The 13,390-nt window shown below is 52.5% G+C and overlaps 1 protein-coding gene across 2 annotated transcripts in view; it reads left to right on the top strand.

Moving 5' to 3' along the window:
• The window catches only part of TUBGCP6 (tubulin gamma complex associated protein 6), a 166,973-nt gene that overhangs the window by 110,892 nt on the left and 42,691 nt on the right, over positions 1-13,390 (top strand). For both annotated transcript variants that reach the window (XM_029617392.1, XM_029617393.1), the window contains exon 20: positions 7,529-7,697. In XM_029617392.1, coding sequence (XP_029473252.1) covers positions 7,529-7,697 — 169 coding nt within the window. The remainder of the gene's footprint in view (positions 1-7,528; positions 7,698-13,390) is intronic.

Genomic DNA, 13,390 nt, shown 5'->3' with positions numbered 1-13,390 from the left:
GGTGTTTTTAATTGGGTTCTTTTACTAAATTGTCCCTGACGTCCCGTCCGCCCTGCCTCCCAGGGGGGTTGAGAGGTCCTGAGGGGACTACCCTCCCCTGGTTGAGGCCGCTGCTAGGGTCGAGGACCCGGCTTTACCAAGTAGCAGCGTCAGGGGTGACACCGGGGAGCCCAGTTTTTCTCACCCCTGCTGGACTAGGGCTCCAGGACCTTGGTCAGCGACAGGCTTTTTTTGTATTTAAAAAAAAAAAAAAAAAAGTGTTTTTATTTATTGTGAGCTGGCTCTCTGTTTCTTTGCGTCGCCGCTCTCGGGGGGGGGCGCCGCTGACAGGGGGGAGGCCGTTCGTCCGAATTTTATTTTTGGTACCTGCCGTTTCTTCTCGTCTTCGCGCCTTTTCGCCGGCATGCCTCGCAGTTCGATTTGCCGGGCCTGCGGCTCGGCGCGCGCGCGAGGGCCTTTGCGCGGCCTGCATCCCGGGCGATGAGGGGTCGTCCGGGGCGTCTCGGGGGGCTCGTTCGCGACCCGCACGGGCGCCGCTGAGCGGGGGGGGCGCGGTAGAGAGGCCCCAGGAGCTTTTCCCGCTCAGTGCGGGTGCGGCGGCCATTTTGGCCACGGGCCGCGAAATGGCGCGGGAAACAGCAGGGCCTGCAGCCCTGCCCCCGCGCTTTCTCCTCAGCGAATTGCGGCGGAGAGGGTCCCTCGGGGGACCCCGCTGAAGTTTCTTCCGATTCCGGATCGTTTTCAGAGGACTTTGCGCTTTTGCTGCGCAAAGTCCTGAAATATAAGAAGAGCAAGCGCGGCCGGAGGGAATCCCGCAAGGCTCCACGGCTGAAGAAGTCCAAGAGGCCATTGGGGGTCGCGGAGGTGGCCCCGAGCGCTTCGAAGGCAAAACGGCCTCCGCGTGGCGTCCCACAGGAGGCAGACTCAGATTCCTCCACTGGTACGGACACTGATTCCACTGAAGAGCCCCAAAAGGGGGCCGACGAAGTGGCGGCGGACGGATCCGCTCCGTCCGGCACAGGAAAAGGATCACAGGCAGTGGAGGGAGACGATCCCAAGGTGGTCCGGCTCTTCCGCAGGGAGGAACTGCCACCCCTAATTCCGGCCATTCTCCAAGAGCTGGGAATAGAGGCCCCTCCGGTAGTGGTTCGGCAGGAGGCGAACATGGATCCGGTCCTGTTAGGCCTCACGGGCCCGGCAGTTGCTTTTCCGTTTCATTTTTCTTCCACGGACATCCGGTTTTGCGAATGGGACACTCCAGAATTGGGTCTGAAGGTCAGCAAAGCCATGGACAAGCTTTACCCGCTCCCGGAGGATGCGCTGGAACTTCTCAAACTGCCCAAGGTGGATTCAGCGGTTTCTGCGGTAACGAAGAGATCCACCATCCCAGTCACGGGAGCGACAGCCCTCAGGGATCTTCAGGACAGGAAGCTGGAAGTGCAGCTTAAGAAGATTTTCGAGGTTTCCGCGCTCGGAGTACGAGCCGCCATCTGCACGAATTTCGCGATGCGAGCTAGCTTGCGCTGGGCTCAGGTTCTACAAGCCAATGCGGATCTTTCTGCAGGCGAGGCAGCGCAGGCGGATAAGTTGGAAGCGGCAATAGCTTATGGCGCAGATGCGCTCCACGATCTGCTGCGCACTTCGGCGAGATCTATGGTTGCTGCTGTTTCGGCGCGTCGCCTCCTGTGGCTACGCAACTGGGCGGCGGGCGGCTCTTCCAAGGCTCACCTCGGGGCGCTACCATTCAAAGGTAAGTTGCTTTTTGGCAAGGAATTAGACGATTTAATGATGTCCCTGGGGGAAAACAGGGCTTTCAGGCTGCCCGAGGATAGATCCAGGTCGCGTTCTTCGTTTTCAGCTAGATCCCGCTTTCGGGGTTCCCGGAAGTCGCGTCCTCAGAGGTCGTCCGGGCAATCGTATAGGTCTTCTTCCTCCCGTACCCCGCAGTGGCAACAGCAATCCTTTCGGGGGAAGCGCTTCGGACGGCAAGGCGGACCCCTGGCGATCACAGGGGCCAAGTCTTCACAATGAAAGGTGGTCGGCCCATCTCCCGCCGCAGCCCCAGCGCTCCGTTCCCAATGTTGGGGCGCGGTTGATGTTTTTTTTCGAGAGATGGGCCGGTGTAACGTCGGACCAGTGGGTCCTCAACGTGATAAGACACGGCTATGCGTTAGATTTTGCTCGCACTCCAGGGGACAAGTTCCTCGTCTCGCCCTGCAAGGCCCCCGAGAAGAAGGTGGCGGTGCTAGACACCATCCGGCGCTTGGAAGGTTTAGGGGCTATTTCCCCCGTCCCGGTCAGCCAGCACGGCAAGGGCCGTTATTCCATCTACTTCATCGTCCCAAAGAAAGACGGCACGTCCAGACCAATTCTGGATCTCAAAGGGGTAAACAGATGCCTTCGCGTTCCTCACTTCAAAATGGAAACGATTCGATCCGTCATCGCCGCGGTTCGGCCCGGCGAGTTCCTGGCCTCCCTGGATCTCACGGAGGCGTATCTTCACATAGGCATTCAGCCATCGTTCCAGCGCTTCCTCAGGTTCTGCATTCTGGGACGGCATTACCAGTTTCGGGCGCTCCCGTTTGGGCTCGCGACGGCCCCCCGTACATTCACAAAGGTGATGGTGGTGGTGGCAGCGCAGTTGCGCCGGGAAGGTCTCCTGGTCCATCCTTATCTGGACGATTGGTTGATTCGGGCGAAGTCCGAGGATCAGTGTCGGAGGGCGGTGGCCAGGGTCCTCCATCTTCTGCAGTCCCTAGGATGGGTGGTCAACTTCAGCAAGAGTCATCTGGAACCCACGCAGACCTTGGAATATCTGGGAGCGGTGTTCGACACGAAGCAGGGCAAGGTGTTCCTGTCGCACGACCGGGTATGCAAACTGCAATCTCAAGTGAGGCGCTTATTGTCTCTCCGCCAACCGCGTGTCTGCGACTACCTTACGGTTCTAGGGTCTATGGCTTCAACGCTGGCGCTGGTGCCCTGGGCGTTCGCTCATCTGCGACCATTACAGTCGTCCTTACTATCCCGCTGGAAGCCGGTCTCGGAGGAATTCTATCTACCCCTTCCTCTTGCGGGACGCGCGAGGTCCAGCCTGATCTGGTGGCTGGATCCCAGTCATCTGTCTTCTGGAGTCTCCCTTCTGGTGCCCGATTGGATAGTGGTTACCACGGATGCCAGCCTCTCCGGTTGGGGAGCGGTCTGCCTAGGGAGCTCGGTCCAAGGCCTATGGTCAGTGTCACAAGCCCAGTGGTCTATCAATCACCTGGAGACCAGAGCGGTCCGTCTGGCCCTGCAAGCTTTCCTGCCGTTGCTGCGGGGAAGGGCAGTCCGAGTGTTGTCGGACAATGCGACCACCGTGGCATACATCAACCGCCAGGGCGGGACAAGGAGCCCCCAGGTAGCGGAGGAGGCTCAACGCTTGATGGCCTGGTCGGAGTTGCATCTCAGCAACATAGCAGCATCTCACATTGCGGGAGTCGACAACGTGTAGGCGGATTTTCTCAGCCATCATCGCCTAGATCCCGGAGAGTGGGAGCTGGGGGACGCAGCGTTCCTTCTCATTTGCGAAACGTGGGGTGTGCCCCACATGGATCTGATGGCCACGTGGCACAACGCAAAGGCCCCGCGATTTTACAGTCTACGTCGAGAACGGGGGGCAGAAGGCGTCGACGCGTTGGTGCTTCCCTGGCCGACAGATGTGCTGCTCTACGTGTTTCCCCCGTGGCCGATGATCGGCAAGATTCTACGGCGCATAGAGTTGCACCCGGCCAATGTGATCTTGGTGGCACCGGAGTGGCCACGCCGGCCGTGGTTCGCGGACCTCGTCCAGCTGGCGGTAGCGGTTCCCCTTCGGCTCCAAGGAATGGCGGGCCTACTCCATCAGGGCCCCGTCTGTTTGGAGGATGCGGATCACTTCTGTCTCGCGGCATGGCTTTTGAGAGGACTCGGCTGAAGAGAAAAGGTTACTCAGATGCGGTGGTGGCTACGTTGCTGCGTTCCAGGAAACAGTCGACGTCTCTGGCTTATGTCCGAGTCTGGGTGGTCTTTGAGGAATGGTGCGTGCAGCGTGGGGTGGACCCCACTTCGGCGTCCATCTCCGACATTCTGGCGTTCCTCCAGGCAGGTCTGGCCAAGGGTCTGGCGTGTAGTTCTCTACGAGTCCAAGTGGCGGCGCTTGGTTGTTTGCGAGGTAAGGTCCGTGGTACGTCCCTGGCTCTTCATCCGGATATTTCGCGTTTCCTTCGGGGTGCTAAGCACCTTCGCCCTCCATTGCGTCTCCCTTGTCCGTCTTGGAACCTCAACTGGGTTCTCTCCGCTCTCTGCACGGCGCCGTTTGAGCCCTTGAAACGCGCAACTCTTAAGGATCTCACTTTAAAAACGGCGTTCTTGGTAGCGATTGCCTCGGCACGGCGTGTTTCCGAGTTACAGGCCCTGTCCTGTAGGGAACCTTTCTTGCGTATTTCGGATTCCGGAGTTTCTTTGCGGACGGTGCCCTCCTTTCTTCCGAAAGTTGTGTCGTCTTTTCACGTAAATCAATCGGTGGAGTTGCCCGCCTTTGCGGGAAGGGAGTCCTCCGTTTCAGAAGAAAGGGAATTACGGAAGCTTGACGTGCGGAGATCCCTCCTTCGATATCTGGAGGTCACTAATCCGTTTCGGGTCACAGATCATCTGTTTGTCCTGTTCTCTGGTCCAAAGAAAGGGGCCGTGGCGTCACGCACAACGATCGCCCGTTGGCTCAAGGAGGCCATTGGGTCGGCGTACTTGGTACGGGGAAAACCACTTCCTGTGGGCCTTAGGGCTCACTCGACTCGTTCTCAAGCGGCGTCTTGGGCGGAAGCTTCGCAGGTGTCGCCTCAAGAGATTTGCAGGGTGGCTACCTGGAAGTCGTTGCATACCTTTATCAGGCATTACCGGTTGGATGTCCGGGCTACCGATTCCGGGGGGGTTTGGAGAGAGGGTACTCCGAGCGGGACTCTCTGCTTCCCACCCTCGGTAGGTTTGCTCTGGTACATCCCAGGTGTCCTGGACTGATCCTGGTACGTACAGGGAAAGGAAAATTAGTTTCTTACCTGATAATTTTCGTTCCTGTAGTACCAAGGATCAGTCCAGGATCCCGCCCGCAGTGCTGCGCTGAAGTAATGGAGAGTCCGCTCTTTGTTCTGAATTATTCTGTTACGCTTGTTTAGCTCTCTCGGTTGGAGAGTCCGTTTCCAGGAGGGGTGTTTCTTTCCCCGTTCTATTAGCGGTTTATAGATAGTTTAGTTCTCTGGTTGTGTTCTACTTTGACATTCCGTATGACTGAGGGGCTGTGACTGGCACAGGGGCATATATGGCTCCGCCCACAAGTTTTAGTCTGTCTCCATCTACTGGTGCGGAGTCACAACCCAGGTGTCCTGGACTGATCCTTGGTACTACAGGAACGAAAATTATCAGGTAAGAAACTAATTTTCCTTGATAGTTCTTAAAGAACCAACAAAAAAAATATTATTGTATAAGAGCTCTCAACTTCTCACAGGCTTTCTCGGATGAGAAGAGGAAATTGGTGAGGGTTTGAAAACTTGTATATAGCAGTAGCTTTTGTATTGGCTTTTGAAAGATATCAGCACCTGCAAGGACTCTATATTTTCCAGGACCATTATGGCCACTGGAATGATAGAATCCAAGCAGAAACATTGTGTTCTTTAAATTTGCGGCAAGTATGTTTACATAAGAAAGAAAGAGGATGTTAAAAATTCATAATGTTTAAGTCAGGGCTTCCCAGACTGGGACAGGATCCCAAACGGAGTCACAAAACTTTTAGCTGGGATCACAAGGACCACAATTGGCTGCAACATTAATAGTATAAGTTAGCATGGGATGTGTGAGCCAGAATACGTTCACAGGCCCTGCCCTCACATGAGTTTGTAGTAATTGGAAGCCCTGCTTAAGGAGGATTTAGGGCCAGTGCAGAGCCTGTGAGCTTGCACTAGCTCATAAGCCTCAGGCTGACTTTCGTTACTAATGCTGTTGCTGCTTGTAGATCACTGTAATACTCAGGATCAGCCATGAGAGAAGGGAAGGGGAGGGCTGTGTGTACACAGGCCAGTGGAGCTTGCCTCTGTTCTCTCCTCACCCACCACTGAACTTACTCAAGAGAAAAATATTGCCCTTGTCATCAGCCTTCCCTCTTCCACCAGTTGTCCTCCACCTTTGACCCGGGGCCCAAAGGAAAATGTTTGTCCCAGACCCTGGCCAGAAAGATGTTTGTTTGTCCCAGACCCTGGCCAGAAAGATGTTTGTTTGTCCCAGACCCTGGCCAGAAAGATGTTTAGAGAAGGGATTATTTGAAGGAAGGAATTGGATGCAGGAGGGTTTTGAAGGTTAGATCAGCTAGAATGGGGATTGGCTGTGGAGGGTGAGAAGAGAGGAATGACAGAAGATCAACTGGGGGATGTAAAAGAGGAGCTGAAGGTGAGAGGTGATCAGCTGGGGGATGTGAAAGAAGGGTTGGAGGGGAGGAGATATGAGGCTGGGGGTGAGAGCAAGGATGGGGGATGAGAATGAGGTGGGAAATAGGGTGAGAGGGAGGGAATAACAGAATTGGCTGTTATAAGAAGGATTTGGGATGAGAGGATCAACTGGGGGGATGCGAGAAGGACTGGAGGAGGTCAGCGAGAGGGAATGGGCTGGGTAGATGAGCATCTGGTCTGCTGGCAGTGGGCATGTTAAGAGAAAAGGCCTTTTGGAGGGGGTGGAGGTTGAAAGAGGTCTAAAAAAGGTGGAGATTGAGAGAGGATCAACTGGAGTTCAGTAAGGGTGAGAGTGGAGTTATTGTTGGAGGGGCGCTGCAGTCCTGTTTGTTTTAGTTGTCTGGGGTCATGTAAATTTTCAAGTACTAAAATGGGGTCACATTGGCTAAAAGTTTGGGAAGCCCTGCTTTAAGTCATTCAGAGTCAAAAGAGAAAATGAAAACCCTTATATTCCAGAGTAAAGGTTGAACTGAAACAAGCAGGTACACTCTGTGTCTCCTGCTTAAAGAGAAAGCTCTGAGCTCTTTAGTTGTGGTAAATAATCTCAGCTGCTTTGGAATGGGAATCTTAATGGTTTTCCTGGAATAGAGACATTTGCAAAATGTTTAGAAAAAAAATTCTCTGCTTTTATATGCTCATCTGGAAAGAGCTCTGCCTTGTAATGAGCTATACAGTGTAGTGTTAAAGACAGCAGACCTGCTGGCCAGCTGGTCCATATTCATACTTTCCCTTGCAGACTGATCACTACAGCTCTCATAGCTGAGACTTCACTGGGTGGCAGTGTGAGGGGCTGTGGCTGAAGTCTGAAGGGAAGAGGACAGCTTGCAAGCACTCACAAGAATGTACTCATCAATTGGGCAACCTGCCAGTGTTTCTTATGGACTGCCATATACATAATAATATTGCTTCTTCAGTGAATGTTAATGGCAGTTTTCCTTTTTAAAACTAAATGCATTCTTTACATATCTTAGCAGGAAAATCCATCTTTTACCTATTTTTTCAATTTTCTTTGATTGTAGCTGAACCGCCAGTTTTACATCTTTTGCATCATGTAATGCCCAGGCCACTTGCCTTCACTGGCCATTCTCATCTCCAGTCAGCAACGGACGTGACAGCTGTACAACTGATTGAGCTCTTGTCCCTGCCTGTGCTGATGAAGTACTCCGTTACTGCTCCCTTGGTTTCTCAGTAAGTGTCCTGCCCTTCAATGCAGCCTTCTGGCTCCAGATCTTCACAACAGCGAGCAGCTGCTTCCCCAGCTTGTAGGATGGGCCACTGCCTAGACAATGTAAAGCATTTGGGTGGGAAGTATTCAGCCAGTCTGATTTCTTGGTGTGCCCAGGCAGCATTGTTGCACCTATTCCAGCAGCGTTTGGATTACTCCACTGAAGAGAGAAGTCAGAACATTCCCTGTATGTACCGGATCAGTCCAGACTCCCGAGTTCATTCATCCGTGCCAGCAGGTGGGGACAGAGAAAGTAAATCTGACACTGCTTTATATATCCTGATGCCCCCTGCAGTTCCTCAGTATTTCTCTGTCTCCCGAGGTGGACTGATGCTTGAACCCTGCAGTTTGGTCCAGTATTTTTTTTTTGTATTTCTTGTTCTCACAGGATAAGCAGGATGGTAGTCCTCACCACATATGGGTGACATCACAGGATGGAGCCCAATCACGGAACACTTTTGTCAAAGTTTCCAGAACTTTGACTGACCCCTACTGGGCATGCCCAGCATGACACTAACCCTGCAACCAGCAGGGGTCCCCCTTCAGTCTTCATTTTTCCACGCTGCAATAGCCTCGTGGTAAAGGAGCTCTGCAGAGATTCCTGACAGGAATTTTCCTCACGGAATTACTAAAAGTTTATTTGCCCCACAGGGGTCCCTCTAACTTTTTTCAAGCCGCGATACTCCGGTAAGTTTTTACCCGTTTTCCGTCTATTACCGTCGAGTTTGTCCCTCGCGGCCTACTGGCCGTCGACTGTACCGCAGCTCAGTTTTTTCCATGGTCATGGCGTCGGGGTTCCATCGGTGCCTGGACTGTAATCGCAGCATGTCTATCACAGACTCTCAAAAAGTCTGTATAATGTATCTTGGACGAGAGCACGATGTCCTAACCTGCACCAAATGTTACTTAATGACACCAAAAGGTCGCAAGGCCAGAATGGAGAAGATGGAGCTTCTCTTCCGTGCTCAAACCCCGACTCCATCCATTGCATCGACGTCGTCGGAACCGGCACCGTCAACTTCGCGCCAGTATCTACCACCGGCCAGTGACCGTCTGGCATCGACGACATCTCTGCCTTCGACACCTTCTACTCACCCTCAGGACCCAAGGGGATCACAGAGAGAAAAATTGACATCGTAAGTCTCGGACCATCGAGGGAGCAAAGTCATCGACCTCGCCGCCATCTGAGCCGCCGTCGAAAAAACCCCATCCAGAAAAGGCACTGACCTTTTTGGCGACCGGGTCACTGAGGCAACCCTCACCTGACAGGGGATCGGGAGCCGCGACGCCGCCTTTAACGGTGGTCCCTCCAGCTATGCCTCTGCCTCCTTCTTCTGTTCCGGAGCCGGGCCTGCTTGCTCCAGGTCTCCGAAAAGAACTGGACCGGATGGTTCAGGAGGCTATCGACAAGGCGATGCAACGACTCCAGGTTCCTCCAGCACCAACACCAGTACCGATTGTGGAACCGAGCACCGACCCGATTCCAGCAGCATTGGCACCACTGCTATCCAGGATGGAAGCGCTTGTTGCCACTTTTCCACCGATGGACCCCAGGTCACTGATGGCTCCGGTGCCCTCTCCACTTACTCTGTCATCGGGAGGAGAAACACCATTCCGCATCCCTCAATCCGGAGTCCTGTCTCAGCCATCGATGCCGATACGTCCCTCGCCACCAATCCAACCATTGATGCCGATACGTCTGGCGCCACCGAGCCATCCATTGATGCCCTCGATGCCTGTGCCGGTGCCTTCGATGCCTTCATCTGTTCCTCCACTAGTTCCTCAGATTCCTTCAGAGCCTAGACCAAGGACCTTCAGGTATCCCACCATCCCATCCCCCTCTAGTTCCTAGAGGGACAGGTGCTGATCCTTATGATACCTGGACTGATGATTCCTCGCCAGACACCGATGATTTACCTTCACCACCTTCACCCACTGAAAGTAGGAAGCGTTCTCCTCCAGAGGACCTCTCCTTTATACATTTTTTTGAAGGAAATGTCTGAATTGGCTCCCTTCCAATTACAGACTGAACAGGATGACAGACATCAGATGATGGAGTTGCTCCAATTCCTGGATGCTGCCAAGGAAATAACCTCCATCCCTATCCACCAGGTTCTTCTGGAGCTCCTCAAGAAGAACATCCTGGCTCCATTGCTCCAGTGCACAGAAAGGCTGACACTACCTATTTGGTGCAGTCAGCTCCAGGCTTTCAGAAAACTCAAATGGATCACCAATCTGTAGTTGTTGAATCTGCACAAAAAAGAGCAAAGAGATCAAAGCCTCATACCTCTCTTCCCCTGGGCAAGGATCAGAAGTTTTTAGATGCCATTGGCCACCGGGTATTCCAAGGCTCAATGCTCATCTCCTGGATTGCCGCCTATCAGCTCTATATGACCCAATATAATAGGGTCATTTTTAAGCAGATACAAGATTTGACAGATACCCTGCCTCAACAATTCCAAGATCAGCTTCAAACCCTAGTAAACAAGGGTTTTGAGGCAGGCAAGCATGAGATCAGATCATCTTATGATATCTTTGACACTGCCACTAGGGTATCTGCAGCCGCTATTTTGGCAAGAAGATGGGCCTGGCTCAAGTCTTCCAACCTTTGCCCTGAAGTACAAGACAGGCTATCCGACCTGCCCTGTGTGGGGGACAATCTGTTTGGCAAACAGATTCAGCGAACAGTGGCAGAACTTAAGGACCATCATGAGACCCTAAGACACACTCTCTGATGCCTTCTGACTATTCTTCTAAAACGCCCTTCAGAAAGGACTCTAAAAAGTCATTCTTCCGTCACCAACCAGATCCCGTGCCACGAGAACTTTTCAAAAAGCACAGTCTCGTCAAACACGTAAACAAAAGCCACAAGCAGCTCCTCAACCAGGGCTTGTTTCAGGTTTTTGACTTCCACCTAGAGAGCAGCAGTCAGATTCCACTGCCTCACATACCAGTGGGAGGTCGATTGTGCCACTTCCACAGCATATGGCACTCAATCACCTCAGACCAATGGGTACTAGCGATAATTGCTCAGGGTTAGCATCTGAACTTTCTCTCCGTGCCACCAGACTCCCCACCTCTACTGACGTGGAGAACATCCGATCACTCCATCCTTCTGGATCAAGAGGTCTCCCTCCTTCTCCAGTCCAAGGCAATAGAACTCGTACCCTACTCTCAGCACGGCCTAGTGTTCTATTCCCGGTACTTTCTAATCCCCAAAAAAATCGGGAGGCGTTCGTCCTATCCTGGACCTACGAGCCCTCAACAAGTACCTCCAGCGAGAGACGTTCAAAATGTGGTAACCTTAGGCTCGCTTCCTCCTCTTCTACAAAGAGGAGACTAGCTCTGCTCTCTGGACCTCCAGGACTCATACACTCATATTGCGATAACTCCATCTCATCGCAAATACCTGAGGTTTCTAGTAGGCCCCAAGCACTATCAATACCAAGTGCTTCCATTCAGCCTAGCATCTGTGCCACGAGTCTTCACAAAATGCCTCGTAGTAATTGCAGCCTTCTTCAGGACCCAAGGTGTTCACGTCTACCCCTATCTAGACGACTGGTTAATCAGGGCTCCCACTCAGCAAGCTGGTCTGTCGTCCCTCAATCTAACCTTACACACTCCAATTTCATTAGGATTTCTCGTCAACTATGACAAATCCTACTTAGTCCCATCTGAAACCTTGTCGTTCATTGGGGGCAGACTTGGACAGTTTGCAGGCAAAGGCTGTTCTGCCTCGACAGCAAGCGCTCACTCTCATGTCTCTTGCACACCAGCTGCAGTCTCAGCAATCCGTGACTGCTCGTCTCTTTCTCGTCCTTCTGGGACACATGGCGTCCACAGTGCAAGTCACACCAATGGCACGATTGGCCATGAGAGTCATGCAGTGGACTCTATGGTCACAATGGACTCAAAGCGTTCAGCCCCTGTCGACCATGGTCCACGTAACTGTCTCACTCCGTCAGTCTCTTGCCTGGTGGAGGCATCAGATCAATCTCCTCCAAGGCTTGCCCTTTCAGGTTCCAGACCCTCAAATAACTCTCACCACCGATGCTTTCAACTTTGGCTGGGGAACCCATGTGGCCAATCTTCAGTCACAAGGATCTTGGTCTCCAGAGGAAGCCAAACACCAAATAAATTTCCTGGAGCTTTGAGCAATAAGATATTCTCTCATGGCATTTCAGGATCGCCTTTCAAATCAAGTTATCCTGATCCAGACGGACAACCAGTTGACCATGTGGTACATCAACAAACAGGGAGGCACGGGCTCCTTCCTTCTGTGTCAGGAAGCTGCACAGATATGGGCGGAAGCTGTCTCCCATTTGATGTGCCTCAGGGCCACCTGGTTGCCAGGAGTGGACAAAGTGTTGGCAGACAAGCTGAGTCGCATCTTTGAACTGCACGAGTGGTCTCTCAACCCCTCGGTGGCGAACTCCATCTTCCAACAATGGGGATATCCTCAGATAGACCTCTTTGCGTCTCCTCAAAACCGCAAAGTAGAGAACTTCTGCTCTCTCATTTGCAGCAAACACTCTCAGCCCAGAGACGCATTCTCCCTATTGTGGACAACCGGTCTACTCTATGCATTCCCTCCACTTCCTCTTCTCTCGAAGACTCTCGTGAAATTACGTCAGGACAAGGGAACTATGATCCTGATAGCACCTCACTGGCCATGCCAAGTGTGGTTTCCAATACGTCAGGATCTCTCCATTCGCAGGTGCATTCCCTTAGGGACAGACCCTCTTCTGATCACTCAAAACAACAGGTGCCTCAGCCATCCCAATCTTTACGCCTTGTCCCTGACGGCATGGATGTTGAAAGGTTAATCCTTCAGCCACTTAGCCTTTCTGAACCAGTTTCCCGTGTCTTGATTGCTTCACGGAAGCCTTCCACGAGAAAAGCTTACTCTTACAAATGGAAAAGGTTCACGTCATGGTGCTCTTCTCCGTCCCTTGACCCCTGTCCCATCACAAATTTTTTGGACTATCTCTGGCATTTATCAGAGTTAGGTCTAAAGACTTCTTCCATCAGAATGCATTTCAGTGTGGTAGCCACCTTCCATAAAGGTTTCGGGGATGTTTCTATATCAGTACAACCTCTTGTAACACGTTTCTTGAAGGGCTTGCTTCACCTCAAGCCTCCACTGCGTCCTCCGGCCCCTTCTTGGGTCCTTAATCTGATTTTGGGTCAGCTCATGAAACCACCATGCAAGCCTCTTCACTCTTGTGAACTTCGATGTCTCACATGGAAAGTGATTTTCCTTTTGGCAATCACTTCAGCTCACAGAGTTAGTGAATTACAGGGCCTAGTTACCTATCCACCTTATACTAACTTTCTTCAGGACCGGGCAGTACTCCACACTCACCCGAAATTCTTACCTAAGGTATTTTCGGTTTTTCACCTTAATCAATCCATCATACTACCTACCTTTTTTCCCAGGCCCCATTCCAGTCCAGGAGAGCAGGCTCTGCATACCCTTGTCTGTAAACTGGCTCTAGCATTTTATCTAGACCATACAGCTGCCCACAAATTAGGGCAGCCTGTGGGTAAGCAGACTCTCTCCTCCTGGTTGGCAGACTGCATATCCTTTTGCTATCAGCAAGCGGGCATTCCATTTCAAGACCGTGTTAAAGCACACTCTCTGAGGGCCACGGCG

The sequence above is a fragment of the Rhinatrema bivittatum genome, chromosome 9 (assembly GCF_901001135.1).
Source record: "Rhinatrema bivittatum chromosome 9, aRhiBiv1.1, whole genome shotgun sequence".
Lineage (NCBI taxonomy): Eukaryota > Metazoa > Chordata > Amphibia > Gymnophiona > Rhinatrematidae > Rhinatrema > Rhinatrema bivittatum.
The sequence above is the reverse complement of the archived record's forward strand: the minus strand, read 5'-3'. Positions and strand labels throughout refer to the sequence as shown.